We start from the raw sequence: 14,223 nt of genomic DNA, 5'->3' as shown, positions 1-14,223 counted from the left end.
TTGTCTGTCTATCTGGTTTAAGAGGACGGAGGGGCTTGTACATCTGGCTCCGCGGGAGATTCAGAGCCCTTCTCCTCACCCTCGTGTAGCAGCTTTTGTCGCTTTCGTAGATATTCGTCACGCGCAGCCCGTTTGGCGGCGCTCTTGAGAGCTCTCCTATGGACCGAGCCGTTGATGTGTATATGCCATTGCTCATCGCCCATCATGGTCTTGTGGCAGATGTCACAAGTCCTGCACTTGGTGACGGATCCCGACTCCTTATGTGGCTGCGCCTCCTTGGCGCCCAAGACCGTCCTTGCGAGTTCTGACAGTGACTTCGGATCGGGAGTGGGTTGATCCTCCAGCAGAGCACGGACAAGACGTTCGGACGGCTCAGTAATATTCTGCTCCCATGCGTCGACATTAGTGCTGTCAAGGAGGTAGAGACGATTGGTCGAACTCGCATCTGCAAGGGCCTGCCATAACTTGTTTCTGATCCATTTGATTTGAGACATGGCATACTGCCGCGTTGCAGTCTTGATCGACTCAATGCCGGATTTCTTGAGGGTCTCTAGCTCGGCCTCATCCGCTGAGCCGGCATATAGTGCTTCGAAATAGGGTGCTAGCTCCTTGTATCCGATAGACACCCATACGCCGCGGCTCTGGTCAACGAAGACGCCCTGAGCTTTCTTTTCCTGAAGGTAATCCGACATCTGCCTGGCTTCTGTCATCAGCCCTTGCTCTAGCATTGCATCAACCCGCTTGTCCAGTCGACTGTTCAGCGTCTCCTTCTCCGAGTGCACCCAGAATATCATCGTCGGGAATCGCAAGTGACCGGCACCTGTAAGGGAGTCATCCCGAATCAGGGCCGCCTGCTTCGTCCGCTGTTGCTCCGCGTAAATTTCCGACGCGGGCCTGCCGGTCTGGAAATATATCTCTAGGGAGCGACGGATTTTGCGTGCTTCGTTCGGGTGCCATCGATCCGCCATGACTGGATCGACCTCTCTCAGTTTTTGTAGAACCACCTCAGTGGGAGCGTCGAGGATGGGCCATTTAGTCGAGGATTTCGGGTCGTTATCTTCCGTTAATCGATTTACGGCTTCCTCCTGCACATCGTCTGCAGTAGCATCCTCGCCAAGTAGCTGGTCTTTAAACAAGACGGCCTGTGTATAGTAATGGGTACCACCGACCAAGACGGGAGTTTTCCCTCTGGCGTGAATGTCGTCAATGAGTCGGAGACTTTCGCTTCTGAATCTGCCGACGAACCACGGCTGTTCCTCGAGCTCAACGCAGCTGATCAAGTGATGCGGGATACCGTTTCGCTCCTCGACGGGGATCTGGTTGGTGATGATAGGGAGACCGCGATACATTTGCATGGCATCGCCATTGATGATCTCCCCGTTAAATCGCGAGGCTAGGTCGACTGCAAGCTAACTGCAACCGTCAGTAAGCAGTCTCTTAAAAAAGAAAGGAGATTCCAGGATCCCGGGCTGGGTAAACGCTCTCACCTTTGACTTGCCCGTGCCTGTGGCACCAACGACAGCGATGAGCGGCTTCATGACGGAGGGGCGTTTGAGAGACGTAAAGCGTCGGAAAAGTGGTTGCATGGAGGGTTGAAACAGGGCCTAATTAGCATCTTTGCCTCGACAATACCATCTGGCGAAGAAAACCGCGAGCTGATGGGCTCGAAGGGAGGTAATCCTGGCGGTGCGGCTCTGGAAAAATTCCCGGCGCAAATTCCCCCGCCATCGCGATCCATTATTACCTCATCGGGTCTTATCGCTTCTCTTCCATTTCCTCTTCTTCCTTTCTTTTTCTTCTCTCGTTGAGTCTTGACGAATTTGCAGTCTTCGTTTCTCTGCCTTTTGATTATAGATCTTCGTTTAAATCGGTTACTATTAATTAGATACGACGACGTCGACTGGAGTAACTCACACTACTAGATAGATAAGAGCAGTCTGCTATTCTTCTATCACTTGACTTTCCCCTCATCTTTGTTTGCGCTCTTCGCATCTCTCATCATGACAGACAACAACGCCCCTTCCCCCTCAATTGAGGTCAAGAACCTATCCTTCAAGTTCCCCGACGGTTCTCCCGGCTTGACCGACGTCAATCTCCAAGCCCCCGCCGGCAGTCGAACCCTACTTATTGGAGGTATGTCCAACCCCATTGCCTCAGCACGTATTAACCAAACTAACTTCTAAACCACCCTCAACAGCCAATGGCGCAGGCAAGACCACCCTCCTCCGCCTCCTAGCAGGCAAACGTCTAGCTCCTACAGACACCATCACCGTAGCAGGCAAAGACCCCTTCAAGGACGGCCTGGAAGGCGTAACCTACCTCGGCATGGAATGGGTTCTCAACAACATCGTCCGCACCGACATCGACGTCCCTACCCTCCTCGCCTCCGTCGGCGGCAACGCATACCCTGACCGCCGGGATGAACTCGTCGACATCCTAGACATCGATCTCCGCTGGCGCATGCATGCCGTTTCGGACGGCGAACGTCGCCGCGTCCAGCTAGCTATGGGCCTCCTCCGGCCCTGGCAAGTCCTCCTTCTGGATGAAATCACCGTCGATTTGGACCTCCTCTCTCGCTCCAATTTCCTGGCCTTTCTTAAGCGTGAGACTGAGACCAGACCCTGTACTATCGTCTATGCGACCCATATCTTGGATAACTTGTCGCTGTGGCCTACGCATCTTGTCCATATGCATTTGGGAAGCGTGCGTCAGTGGGGTCCCATTGAGAAGTTCCGCGAAGAGGTTAAGGAGACCTCCGAAAATAGTCAGCTCGGTGAGCTTGTGCTGAAATGGCTCAAAGAGGACTTGCATTCTAGGGGTCCGAGAAATGGGTCCACCAGTCAGGCTAAGACTTACCCGTCGCTGGAGGGTTTGGGCGGGTATGGCTTGGAAAAGCGGCCTGCTGCGTGATGACATGCGAGTGCGCCTCTCCTCAATCCCATCTGCTTTTTCACCTGTTTCATCTGCTCTTATTAAGTTCTTTCTTTGGCATCGTTCAACATGATTGGTTCAACAACCACTATACTGGATATGCATGGCAGGGGTTCGGAGCATCATTCAACTATTTGTGTTTCTAGAAGGATTTCAGGACCCGGAAGGGATATATTCAACATTTAAGGAGTCCGGGCTTTCAACATTTGTGCACGATTTCAACCCATGGTATTATAACTTCGTTTTTCTGCCCATTTATTTTTGGTTCTGTACATATACGGCCTTTTTGGTTATGAGACCATGTCCGAGAAACTATATATACGAGTTGAAGTGTCCTCACTTGCTACCGCCAGTGCAAAATCCCGTGTATCTACATCCGGTACCGGCCGCCAGGACAGCTGCGTGATCGCCTTCGAAGGAGATGCAAGCTTATCGATGCTTGACAATTGGCTGGCTTCCAGGCTGTCGACTGCGACTCGGTAGACAGACACTGCTCCGCTTTCCTCGCCCGTGGCCACGAAGAAGGAGTTGCTGTATATCTGCGGAAGGAACGCCAGTGCAGTGACAGGCGTTGTCAGCGGGATGGTGGATTTGCACTCAAAGGAGCCTTCGGTCTTCTGCCACAGCTTCACTGACTTGTCCCGGCCGGCGGTTGCGAAGATGGGCTTTCCCGACGCAGGTGCCCATGCGGCATCGAGGATCATTCGGGAATGACCCTTCGGGTTCGAAATTAGAAGGGAGAAAGTAGAGGGGTCCTGTTCGCTGCGTTCGTAAACAGCCCATTGCCGGTCACGTCCGACACTCAGAAGGTACTGGTCGTCACTGGAGAAGGCGAGACTAGTAATGGTCAAGGTGTGCGCGGCAAGAGATGGACGAATCTCGTGCCAGTCTGACGTGTCGTACAGACGCACCACGGCATGATCAATCGAGCTCGCCTTGCAAGCGGTGGCAATAAGTGTGCGGTCGTGGCTGACGGCCACGGCTGAGATCTCGTACCCGTGACCATACAGCTTCTCATGCTCTGGCCATAATGTGTAGCGAGCGAGCTGGTCTTCCAATGGCGGTTGCTCTGATTCCGCCAAAAGCGCCTGATTGGCCTGAGCTTTGCCAACTTCCTCGCCCTCTACTCCATCTTCACCTGTAGGCGCATCATCGGCCGGGGCCTGGTTAGACAATCCTAGGACGGGAATCTGTGCCGTGTCCGGTAATTCCCCTTCGGTCGTCTGCTTGAACCCCGAAAGCTTCTCTAGGAGCTGTGCGATAGGCGCAGGCTCGTTAAATACTCGCAGTAGCTTTTCTTCCGCGCCGGACACGAACCGAGCCGGGCCCAGGGTATCCACGCAATTCAAATCGTATCCATGAATCTGAGGTCGTGAAAATTCATGCCATGACTTCAGTCCATCACGCAGCCACTGAGCATGCAGACGTGTCGTTTGATCCGCACTTGTCGACAGGAGATATCCTCCAGTAGGCTCCCATTGGACCCCGTTGGCTGACCGCACATGCCCTGAGATACCCAAGGATTGCGCCCACATATCGGTTTCCGCATCATACTTCCACGAGCGCCAGCTTCCAGTGCGGCCCAGACTCACGACTTGCTTGCCGTCTGGGGCCCAAAGACCAATCCAGAACCCACCAGTACTACCAGTAGCTGTAGTGGAACCTTTCTGAACACTGATCTCTCCCATTCTTTCGGCAGAAAGCCACACTCCCGAAACCGGATCTTGTTCCCAAATGGTCAATGTGTTGTCTGCCGATGCAGTGAGGAGTTGCTGGCGCTCCGGGTCAGGGTTCCACGCAGTCGTGTAAATCCAATCCTCATTTCCGAACAAGAGAGCTTCGAATGTAACAGAGTATTTGGTCCCCGCCGCGGTGAACTGGTGCGCCTTATTCGATAGCGTGGGCTCGAAGCCACCCAGCATAGGATCATCATCACACGCCGGCGTGGCCTGGGTAACCTCTCCACGTTGGAATCGCCAGAGTCGAACATACTTGTCTTGGCTTGCCGAGGCCAACAGCAAATCGCCCATCTTGCTTTGCTTATCCGATGTGAAAGACAAGGAGCGCACCCACGCCTCGTGTCCGGACAGCACAGCCGCAAGCTTGAAATCGGGGTCGACAAGAGTGTTCTCTGCTGCATATACCTGCACAATGTTGGTGGTCCCTGCCACCGCGAAAGCCACAGGTCTATCATTCGACTCCGTTTGGAGCGGGGTCAATGCCAAAGCCAACGGAAAGAAGCGTGGCTTCATGGGGATGGATTTCAAGAGTTCGCCCTTTGGCTCCCCCTGCGCGCTGATCTTCCATATCTTTACACTAGCATCAGCTGCGCCCGATGCGATAATGTCTAATCCTTCAGCTACGGCGATAGTATTGACTGAGCCGGTATGTCCTTCCAAAGTATGCGCGTGAACGAACTGGCGGGGATTTACTGGATTGGGGCGCCATAACCGAACCGTATGATCAACAGAACCAGTCAAGAGAAGTTTCGTGCCGGTGAAAGGGCATGTGTAGAACCGAACGACACTGACCTTGTCGGTGTGGCCGACAAGAAGCGAATAGACCCCGCGCTGCGAGCTCTCCTACATCATCACCCAAGGCCCCACCATCAGCATCAACCACCACCATCTTGAAAGTAACCAAGCAAACCTTTGAGGAGTAACTTACTCGGGGATCCCAGAGAGCAACATTGTTATCTGCGCCAAAGGCAAGCACGCCTGACTGGACGTCCCAGTCAGCGGCGGCGGGATGCCTATTGCCCCCGACGCTGATGTACTCGGTCGTGATGGAGACCATGAAGCTCGTCCAGGTCGGAAGTTCGAGCAATTAAGTCCAGGTGTTTCCGAAGGAAATCAAGTAGGCTGATAGAGCCACAGACCGACAAAGAAGTAGGAGCGAGGGGCGTGGTTGTTCGTCACCAACCAACCATGTTCAGATGGATCGCACAGCCAGCCGACTTTTTGTGCCGGCAAACTGGGCGGCTTATCGATAAGCAGCGAGAAATCCGGACCCCGTCGTCTGCCAACCCCTCCATCTCCATCCTCGTCGCAATTTCTAGGTCTTGTCCACGAGCCTTCACGATCCCACGGCTACCCCAATTCACTTTGATATTGACTAGGACATCGGCTGTACACATTTCCTTCGATAGATAAGCATGGCCACGAATTCTGGAGCCCCTGATCTGGGCAAAGATGGCTCCGGCTCCATTGCTATCACCGTTGAGTTCACGTTCGGCTCTCACCCATATCATGCAAGCACCCCAGGTTTGCACTCATTACTGATTCGGCTTTCGCAAACAGGGGAGGTCTGGAGATCTTGTTTGCCAATGAGCGCAAACACCACGTCACGCTACCTTCGCTTCTTGACGACGGCAGCCGGCCAACTATCAGCTACCTCCTGGGTCATCTGGTGAAGAACTACATGAAGGATCAGAGGCAGGAATTGTTCATACTGGAAGGCAATGTGTACGTTCACCGTATGGGAATACACGGCAAGGCAAGAACACTGACGTTGGGCGAACAGTCGACCGGGAATCTTGGTTCTTATCAACGACGCCGATTGGGAGCTCGAAGGCGAGGAGAACTACGAACTTCAACAAAACGATAACATTGTCTTCGTTTCTACGCTTCATGGGGGCTAGCGCTAATGACTGTCTACGTTCACAATCGTACCGACGATACTCCTACGGGCAAGCGGTCGCGGGGTTCTATATACAAGATGGAATGCGATTCTAGACAACATCTTCCACATGCTGCTGTGAGATCCTCTCGGGCTCCCGAGGAGTTCGAAGGCCGCTCTGCGGCGTTGCGAGGCCTTCCTTTGGGCTTCCAAGTCCCCCAGCCAGCGGGGTCATCATCCCACTCGGTGGGACGGGAATCTTGATGTCTTCGGGTGAGCCAGGAATGATCTCTTTGGGTAGACCAGGGATGTGGATTCGACGCGCCTCGTTCTGATAGCTTTCGGGTATTATCTGAAGTAAATCAGTTAGCTGGGGTGTTCAACGCCATTAGACCTGTAACAATCGCCTCACTTCAATTATTTCGTCCCGTGGGAATTCCAGGAATGGAATGTCGGCTGCATTGCATGCCATCAGGTATCCATAAAGAACTCTTAGTACGCTTTCGTGCGCAATGATCAAGAGATCATTCTGCTCACGCTCAAGCTCCAGAATAATCGGCTCCAGCCGCACCGCAAGGTCATGATAGGACTACCAATCTAGTCAGTTTCGAGATTCCCATGGCTAAACGAAAACAACGACACGACCTACCTCTGCTCGAGGGTAACGATGGTGATAGGGGTCAAGATCATGCTTCGCCACCTCGTCCGGATACTCCTGACGGATCTTCCGTTCCGACATCATCTCGCATACGCCGGGGTTTAACTGGCTCATTTGTGATCGTTGCCGTACTTTGTATCCTTTCTCATGAAGATACTTGGCGGTTTCAACTGTCCTCCGTCGTGTAGATGTCCAGACTGTCAGCGGCTTCAGTTCATAGTCTTTTTCCCCTTGGTCGGCCATAGCCTGTCTTTCAGCCTCCCTGTGCTGCAGCAAGCATTCTGTCATCTTTTTGGCGTATTCTTCCCCTTGCTCAGACAGTGAGGCATCTGCTTTGTATGAGCCTGCTTCCAGTGAAACACCAGCCTGGTCGCACAAATTTCCGTCAGTCATTTAAATACTCCCCTGCCAATATGCGTCGCAACGGGCAGACTCACTCTGGCGAAATATGTGTGTCTTGATTTGATATGGAGATTCAAGAGGTAGAACACAATCCGATTAGAGAGATAACCAAAGCTTTTGTTGTTTACAATCAAACGTTCACCTGCGTTGATCATCTAGTGGGGAATTAGCGAAAGAAGGCCCCTTCATGCAGGATACAGCAGATACCTTGATGTAATTGAGGTCCGTCTCTTCCATGGTCTGGAACTGGGGGATACGGGCAGCTATCCTGGTCAAATAATGTTTGACCGCGTCTTCTGAAGACCACCCTACGTACTGCCAAGGGTGAGTATGTGCGACAGATTCGGGGATCCATTGTAGCTACACGTACGTCGGGTGAGGATATCTTGACCCTTCGAACATTCTCCTCGATTATGCGTTCATCGTCACACCACGATTCAATGAACAGAGTCTTGGTTCCATAGAGGGCAGGATTAGCAGATGTGTGACACTACGGGTAAGGTGATTTCGAGTACCTCTATATCGTGCTTGGAAAATTCCTTGGCGAGTGACCGTCGACCGGAAGCGATGGGATTGACCGCATCGTATATCGCTATCTGCCCGTTCTCGTGATTCAAAAAGTGGTATATATCTTCGCGACATCGCTTAACGATCTTCTGCCTTAAGAGCACAGATGAAGCCGATGCTATATGTCCCGTTAGCAAGCGAGGTCGTCCAAGCAAGGTGGTCAATCAGCCACTCAGGCGGGCCTAAGTATGTCTGCATGGATATATAGAGGTCATCGCGTACCGTTGACAAAGAAGTAGTCGTCAGGAATATCTTGGCCGTAAGGGATGGTAGCACGTCGATAATCGCCCAGGTGGAATATTCTTGTCTTGACACCCAACCTGCGATGATGTCAGTTCGATTCTGCTAGCGATAGAGCCATGAGCCGAGTAGTGCGCTTACCAGCGAAGGTAACGTGCCAGAGCGACTGACATGTGTCTGAGCAAAGGTTGATTAATGAAGTGGGCCAATGACGAATGGGATTGGTCAAACGAACGTCTTGCCTCTTGCCGGCAATCCTACCGTGATGATGACAATGCGGCCGGAGTGGAAGAGTCGGCCGGATTCGGTGCTGTAGAGCTGCGCAGGAGCCAAATCGGCCTTTTCAGGCAGATCGTGAATTGCATCGACGAAAGTAGACGACTTGCGCCGGAATCGCGGGGAGTTGGCAACGATGTCCGCGGTTCTAGGAGTACGTTAGAGCAAGTGGGATCGATAATCGGGAACGATTCGGCAGTATCGCAAGTTCTCCGTTCCCAATACGACGATCCAGAGAAGAAGTGAAACATATTGAGGAAAGATGGACTGAGTCGAGCTTACAGTAGGGTATCCATGGCTGCAGTGATAATAATGGCGGGATAAAATGGGATGGGATACTTCGGGGAGAAGGAAGATTAGAGTCAAGCTTCGGCTGGGCTGACGAGGGGTATCGGTAGGAGAGCGATAGAGACGTAAGGAAGGCACTCAGTACATCCCCGCACAAAAGCAAGTCCCAGTAACAACGGAAGATTAGGTAGTAGTTATAAGTAGCTTTTGTAAGGAGACACTCAGGTAAAATAAAATAAGGCAGCCCAATCGGGCGGCAGCAAAGTCAAATCAGTTGATGTAACTGTCAGTAACTAACTGATAGTAGTGGTAAGAGTAGTAGTACCTAGAGCTGTACACCGTCGGTGGTATAAACTATAGACCGATCTACACCCGATTGGTTGCTTGTCCCCGAGGAAAGAGAGAGAAACAGATGGGGGAAGGGTTTGTGAGTCAAGACAAATTGAGTACAACAATTCACCAAAAAAAAGAAGATGCTGGGAGTCATGGGATCTCTTCTTGTCTTTCTCGCCTTCTTCATCAATTGAGAGAGATGAACTAATTAGTTAGCAAGTGAACTAGATAACTCAGAGGATTATATCATCGCCGGCCAAACTAAAGATCCCAATCCCGGCGCAGCCCGAAGCGGGCTAGACTAAATTGAGGGAACTACGGCGCAGCACAGCGACAGTCCAGCGCAGCCGGGGCGGAAAGGCGCCAGTCACTTTTTTCAAAGCCGAAAGCTCTGGCTGTCGAAAGAACGCCTGGAAACTGAACTTCCCCATCACCATCTCATCCATCTCACTCCCTCAATCCATCTGCCCTGGTGTTCAACCTCCCTCCTCTCAACCCCCCAGAGCAGGTCGGACACAACCTTTACCCGTCAATTAGCAAGAGCGTCGTGTTATCCCTCACGTTGCTCTTCGCCTTTCCAGGTTCAATTTCCGGGCTGGTCTCAACGAGGTCTCTTCTCTTTTCCTCTTTCCTCCCCCAACAAGGTCGAACCGCGTATAACGATCACCCTCCGTTTTTCTTCTGTCCTGTATAACGACCTTTAATATCTCCTCAGACTTCATAATGTCCGACTCTCTAGCCTTGCCTTCCTTCCTCACGGACAATTCCGTGGCCGCGGCCTTCAAGGATGCATACACCTCGTTGGCCGAGCGCAGGGCCGCCCTCGGCCTTCCCAACCCTGGCACCTTGGACAACATCTCCCGGGAGGTGCAGAAGGATGTCCTGCTGTCCAACTTCATGTTCACCGGTCTCCGGGCGGACCTGACCAAGGTTTTCGGCATGTCTCCTCTGTTCCGTGTGTCGCACGCTTTCTCCATGGGCGGATCCGGCAACATGCCCCCATACAACTTCTCCGCCATGTACGGAAGTCCAAAGGTAAGGTGCAATTGTTATATCTTACCTCTAGATATATATCATGTGTGGGTGACTAAAAAACTCTCGTTGGAACTCTAGGTCTTCATGCAAGGCAACCTCGGAAGCGATGGAGGTCTCGCTGCTGTCGGCAACTACCGTTGGACTCCCAAGTTCGTCACCAAGACCAATACTCAGATCATGCCCGGTGGCCAGGGCTTGATGCAGCTTGATAATGACTACACCGGCGACGACTTCTCCGCGTCTCTCAAGGCTTTCAACCCTTCTTACTTGGAGGGTGGTCTTACCGGAATCTTCGTCGGAAGCTACCTTCAGTCTGTTACTCCCAACCTGGCTCTTGGCTTCGAGGCTATCTGGCAGCGCCAGGCCATGAACTCTCGTCCTGAATCTGCTCTCTCCTACGGTGCCCGCTACAAGACCGCCGACTGGATTGCCAGTGCTCAGCTGCAGGCTCAGGGTGTCATCACCGCCTCCTACTGGAAGAAGCTCTCCGAGCGTGTTGAGGCTGGTGTTGACATGAACCTCCAGTTCGCGCCTAATGCCGCTGCTGCTCTCATGGGTGGTCCCAGCCGTGACGGCACTACTGCCATTGGTGCCAAGTACGACTTCCGTGCTTCCACTTTCCGTGCTCAGGTCGACAGCACCGGAAAGGTTAGCTGCCTTCTGGAGAAGCGGATAGCTATGCCCATCGCTCTTACTTTTGCCGGTGAGATCGATCAGGCCAAGGTGAGCTTCACTTCCTGCAATGCTCTTCAATTGCAAGTGGTAGATTAATTACTAACATTTTCCTTTTCTCTCTTTAGCAAACGGCCAAGCTCGGTCTTGCTGTTTCCCTTGAGATCGCGGGCGAGGAACTGATGGAGCAGCAAGAGAAGATGAGCCCTGAGGACATGGTCCCTCCTCCCTTCTAAGCACACTCTGACGTGCAGCTGGGGCTAATGGGGCCCACCTGAAAGTGGGAGGACAGAAGCTATTGCTCTGCATCCGCCCTCGGCTTATACCTTTTTCACTATTTGTTTTAGTAGCTCTTCTCTCTCTATGTGCATGTTTGGACGATGGTGTATCACATCGGTTATCCCCCACGAATGCGGTTTGCTGGTCCAGGGAGGCAGTCGTTTGGCGCCACGGAACCAAGTTTTGTATAGATCCATCTTCGGTCCAGTCGAGATATCATTTCGATTTTGTCTGTGCCTTCATCTATGAATGTATCCCTGTCTTGTTTCCCCTCCCCTGTTGTTCTACTTTTCTTTTCGTCTCTTATCTCGACGGCAACCTTTGGCCGATGGACATGACTGCTAGGCATGCATGGAAGCATCATCTGCGGAAAACTGTTGCGGTGTTTGTTTTTTTTTATCCTTAACGCATCATAGATGGGGCAATGTAAAACACGTTCTGCTTCTTGATATGGAAAATCGAAGTGAGAGTGACGGACCTTGTGATGGGATGGACTCCTTGCGTCGCTGAGGGACCCGCGTCATTCATCAGGATCGCCTGCATTAGCCAAAGATCTTTTGCAACGAATGGAGTAAGACCAGGATATCATAACTTTCACGGCATCGGGAACACCTTCCCTCCTCTCGTATGTCATACTGCCAACTAAGAGTTCCCAAGGTGTTTGCTGGCAAGACTCGTATTCCGCTCGAACATGTCTCCAAAAGAGCGGCCACTTCTGCGCTACGAATCTGTCGCGAGGATATTTCCATGAGCATGACCTTTGCACGCCCTGATCATCTCTAACCACCTGACACCTTGCGACTGCCACACGAAAGTTATTGCCACTAGCTGTGGCTCGACGAAGTAAATCCCGGATCAGACGATCAACATACTTTCTCGGCGAAAAGAAACAAAGGAGTTGATCTAGCAGTAAGACAGGAAAGGTAGGAAGGGAAGAGCAGCAAAGGACTAAAGAGTCCAGAACCACGATCACGGTGATTATCTGACTAGTCGTTGGTGGTCAATCAGAGCCACAAATAAAGAAGATGATGGATAAACACTGTCAGCCAACTTAACTATAACTCTAGCGGGTGAGTAATGAACAATAATGTAACCAGACTACCACGTTGAGATAATACTATGTAGATACAAGGATCAAGGATCCATTCACTTTTCTAGCCCATTGCCCGAAAATAGTATATACAACTCGACTCCCCTCAACTCTGTCTGGCCCGACACAGCGAAAACGCCGTCTTGGACGCTAAAAAGATAGCGTGGTCGTCTGTTTGACCCAAACCCACCATTCCTTCTTACCCTTTTCCTACGGAGCAGCAGGGGCCAAACTGGGATGATAGTGTCGCGATTAAGTGGGAATCAGGTGGGTTCTCTACAATCATGGTCTGGCTGTAATTAGGCAAGATTCTGATCTAGTGGGTTAGTTGGGAATTGGAGGCACGCAGGCTAGCAATCTCCACCTTTACTCCGTAGTTAGTGAGGGGACTCCATTTTCTCTTACTCCATCGTTAAACTGTGTTGGGCAGGTGACTTCGAGGGATACTCAACTCTTGGTGGATTGATACAGCGATTTAACTAACTAGATAGTTATTGTGCCTGGTGATGGCATTGTGCCCCGAGTAAATCCTGAACGTCTAGAAATACTTCTGAATATTACACGACCTTATGCGAGCATCTCCTTACTGTATAGAATCATATAGAAAACCATAATATTTAGTATATTGTAGGACCTACAGGGTCAAATGCCTCACAATCTTTTTTTTTTTTTTTTTTTTTTTTTTTTTTTTCGGCGAGCCCAAGGCCCATCTAAAGGTAGTACTACAGGGAATATATCAAGATAATCTGAACAATATATATTCGTCACGGAGAGTCGGAAAAGGAAGTAGAGCCGTCGTGCCCGGTCATTAGCCCATGAATTTCAATCCCGCCCGATGGCACATCTTGCACTACTGCGCTTTTTCCCCCGGTTTCTCCTCACTCTGGAGACTCCAAGACTCCCTACTCCCGATGTAGCAGCTATTTTAGCCTCCACTCTATCTACTACGGTCTTCTATCCTTCACCTCCGGCCAGCTCGACATTCGAAAAAGGATAGAATGACGGAACCGAACCCGGTTACATGGTCCTACTACCCACCTAGGTCCGATTCGCTCATCAGGCCTCACAAAACCACCCCCCAACTGGTTGGGCCTCGTGCTGTGGCAATCCTTGGGTCTGAAAGCGAGGAGAAACCCATGGTTGGAGGTTCACGATGACCCTTTGTTGGCGGAAAGAAGGCCAACAGTTGCCCCACGGTGACATCATTCCCTATCTCTTCGGTTGGACATGAAATTATCTCTCACACTCGCTCTCTCTTTCCCCCGTCCATCACCTTCGCTCTTTGTCCTTAGTGCTGGACCTGCTCGTGTGGTGGGTTTCATATGGGGTCTTCATTGTTGATTTCAATAACAGTGATGATAATTGGGCCATGTTACCCTGTTTCCACTTTTCCTGCTCTTGTAGTTGTCCCTCAATGGTCGCCCAAATAAATTTCACGCTCAAAGAAACAGACAGAGAGAGAGACCTCCCTCAGTCTTATTGGATACTTGGTCTGGCTGACACAAAGGCATCTCGGGACACAAGGAACAGGATTCCGCGGCTGAATTCATGCCAAAGTCTACCGCGAAGGGCAATAGCCAAGATGACACAACATACGGAGCAGTGTTGACATTCGAGAGAACAATTGTGGTGTTGCCATCGGGCCAGGTTTTATAGACAAGATGGCCAAGGCAGGATTTGGCTTCTTTTGATAAGATCAGGTACATCCGTCCTTTGGTACACAGTAGAGCTGTGTTCATGCCCTGGACGATACTAAGCAAACGAAGTGCCGAGCTACCGCTATTGGCTCAGCCTTGGAGAATGGCCGAAAACGCACCTCGGATACTTTGGGGGG

The 14,223-nt window shown here is 51.4% G+C and overlaps 4 protein-coding genes across 4 annotated transcripts; 2 read left to right on the top strand and 2 right to left on the bottom strand.

Annotated features, from left to right (window-relative positions):
- Position 1: 1 nt before the first annotated feature.
- BDQ94DRAFT_88738 (tRNA dimethylallyltransferase) lies at positions 2 to 1,675 on the bottom strand. Its single transcript, XM_026776766.1, has 2 exons — positions 1,488 to 1,675; positions 2 to 1,409 (listed from the first exon to the last, which is right to left on the bottom strand). The coding sequence occupies exons 1-2, from the start codon at positions 1,584 to 1,586 to the stop codon at positions 18 to 20; spliced, it is 1,491 nt and encodes a 496-aa protein (XP_026630315.1). The 5' UTR covers positions 1,587 to 1,675; the 3' UTR covers positions 2 to 17.
- A 75-nt stretch (positions 1,676 to 1,750) lies between these two features.
- Positions 1,751 to 3,066, top strand: BDQ94DRAFT_88656 (putative ABC transporter). Its single transcript, XM_026776764.1, has 2 exons — positions 1,751 to 2,133; positions 2,198 to 3,066. Exons 1-2 carry the CDS (start codon positions 2,001 to 2,003, stop codon positions 2,908 to 2,910), a joined length of 846 nt encoding a protein of 281 aa, XP_026630314.1. The 5' UTR covers positions 1,751 to 2,000; the 3' UTR covers positions 2,911 to 3,066.
- Positions 3,067 to 3,221: 155 nt separating this feature from the next.
- Positions 3,222 to 8,988, bottom strand: BDQ94DRAFT_156941 (Elongator subunit ELP2; the record flags this gene model as incomplete). Its single annotated transcript, XM_026768682.1, has 14 exons — positions 3,222 to 5,513; positions 5,599 to 5,731; positions 5,806 to 6,020; positions 6,680 to 6,901; positions 6,962 to 7,138; positions 7,199 to 7,573; positions 7,645 to 7,764; positions 7,817 to 7,924; positions 7,980 to 8,060; positions 8,125 to 8,294; positions 8,399 to 8,496; positions 8,558 to 8,593; positions 8,652 to 8,840; positions 8,975 to 8,988. 14 exons carry the CDS (start codon positions 8,986 to 8,988, stop codon positions 3,222 to 3,224), a joined length of 4,230 nt encoding a protein of 1,409 aa, XP_026630313.1.
- Positions 8,989 to 9,589: 601 nt separating this feature from the next.
- On the top strand, positions 9,590 to 11,337 carry tom40 (TOM complex pore protein TOM40). Its single transcript, XM_026776763.1, has 3 exons — positions 9,590 to 10,348; positions 10,427 to 11,071; positions 11,149 to 11,337. The coding sequence occupies exons 1-3, from the start codon at positions 10,037 to 10,039 to the stop codon at positions 11,254 to 11,256; spliced, it is 1,065 nt and encodes a 354-aa protein (XP_026630312.1). The 5' UTR covers positions 9,590 to 10,036; the 3' UTR covers positions 11,257 to 11,337.
- The last annotated feature ends 2,886 nt before the right edge of the window (positions 11,338 to 14,223 follow it).

This window comes from Aspergillus welwitschiae (assembly GCF_003344945.1).
Source record: "Aspergillus welwitschiae strain CBS 139.54b unplaced genomic scaffold BDQ94scaffold_4, whole genome shotgun sequence".
NCBI lineage: Eukaryota > Fungi > Ascomycota > Eurotiomycetes > Eurotiales > Aspergillaceae > Aspergillus > Aspergillus welwitschiae.
Note: the sequence above shows the minus strand (reverse complement) of the source record. Positions and strands in the feature narration are given on the sequence as shown.

Coding starts and splice junctions, on each gene's coding strand:
- BDQ94DRAFT_88738 (XM_026776766.1), bottom strand. CDS start 1,586: ATGCAACCACTTTTCCGACGCTTTACGTCTCTCAAACGCCCCTCCGTC. Junction 1,410..1,487: donor CAGGCACGGGCAAGTCAAAG/GTGAGAGCGTTT, acceptor GGTTGCAGTTAG/CTTGCAGTCGACCTAGCCTC.
- BDQ94DRAFT_88656 (XM_026776764.1), top strand. CDS start 2,001: ATGACAGACAACAACGCCCCTTCCCCCTCAATTGAGGTCAAGAACCTA. Junction 2,134..2,197: donor TCGAACCCTACTTATTGGAG/GTATGTCCAACC, acceptor CACCCTCAACAG/CCAATGGCGCAGGCAAGACC.
- tom40 (XM_026776763.1), top strand. CDS start 10,037: ATGTCCGACTCTCTAGCCTTGCCTTCCTTCCTCACGGACAATTCCGTG. Junction 10,349..10,426: donor CCATGTACGGAAGTCCAAAG/GTAAGGTGCAAT, acceptor TTGGAACTCTAG/GTCTTCATGCAAGGCAACCT. Junction 11,072..11,148: donor GTGAGATCGATCAGGCCAAG/GTGAGCTTCACT, acceptor TTCTCTCTTTAG/CAAACGGCCAAGCTCGGTCT.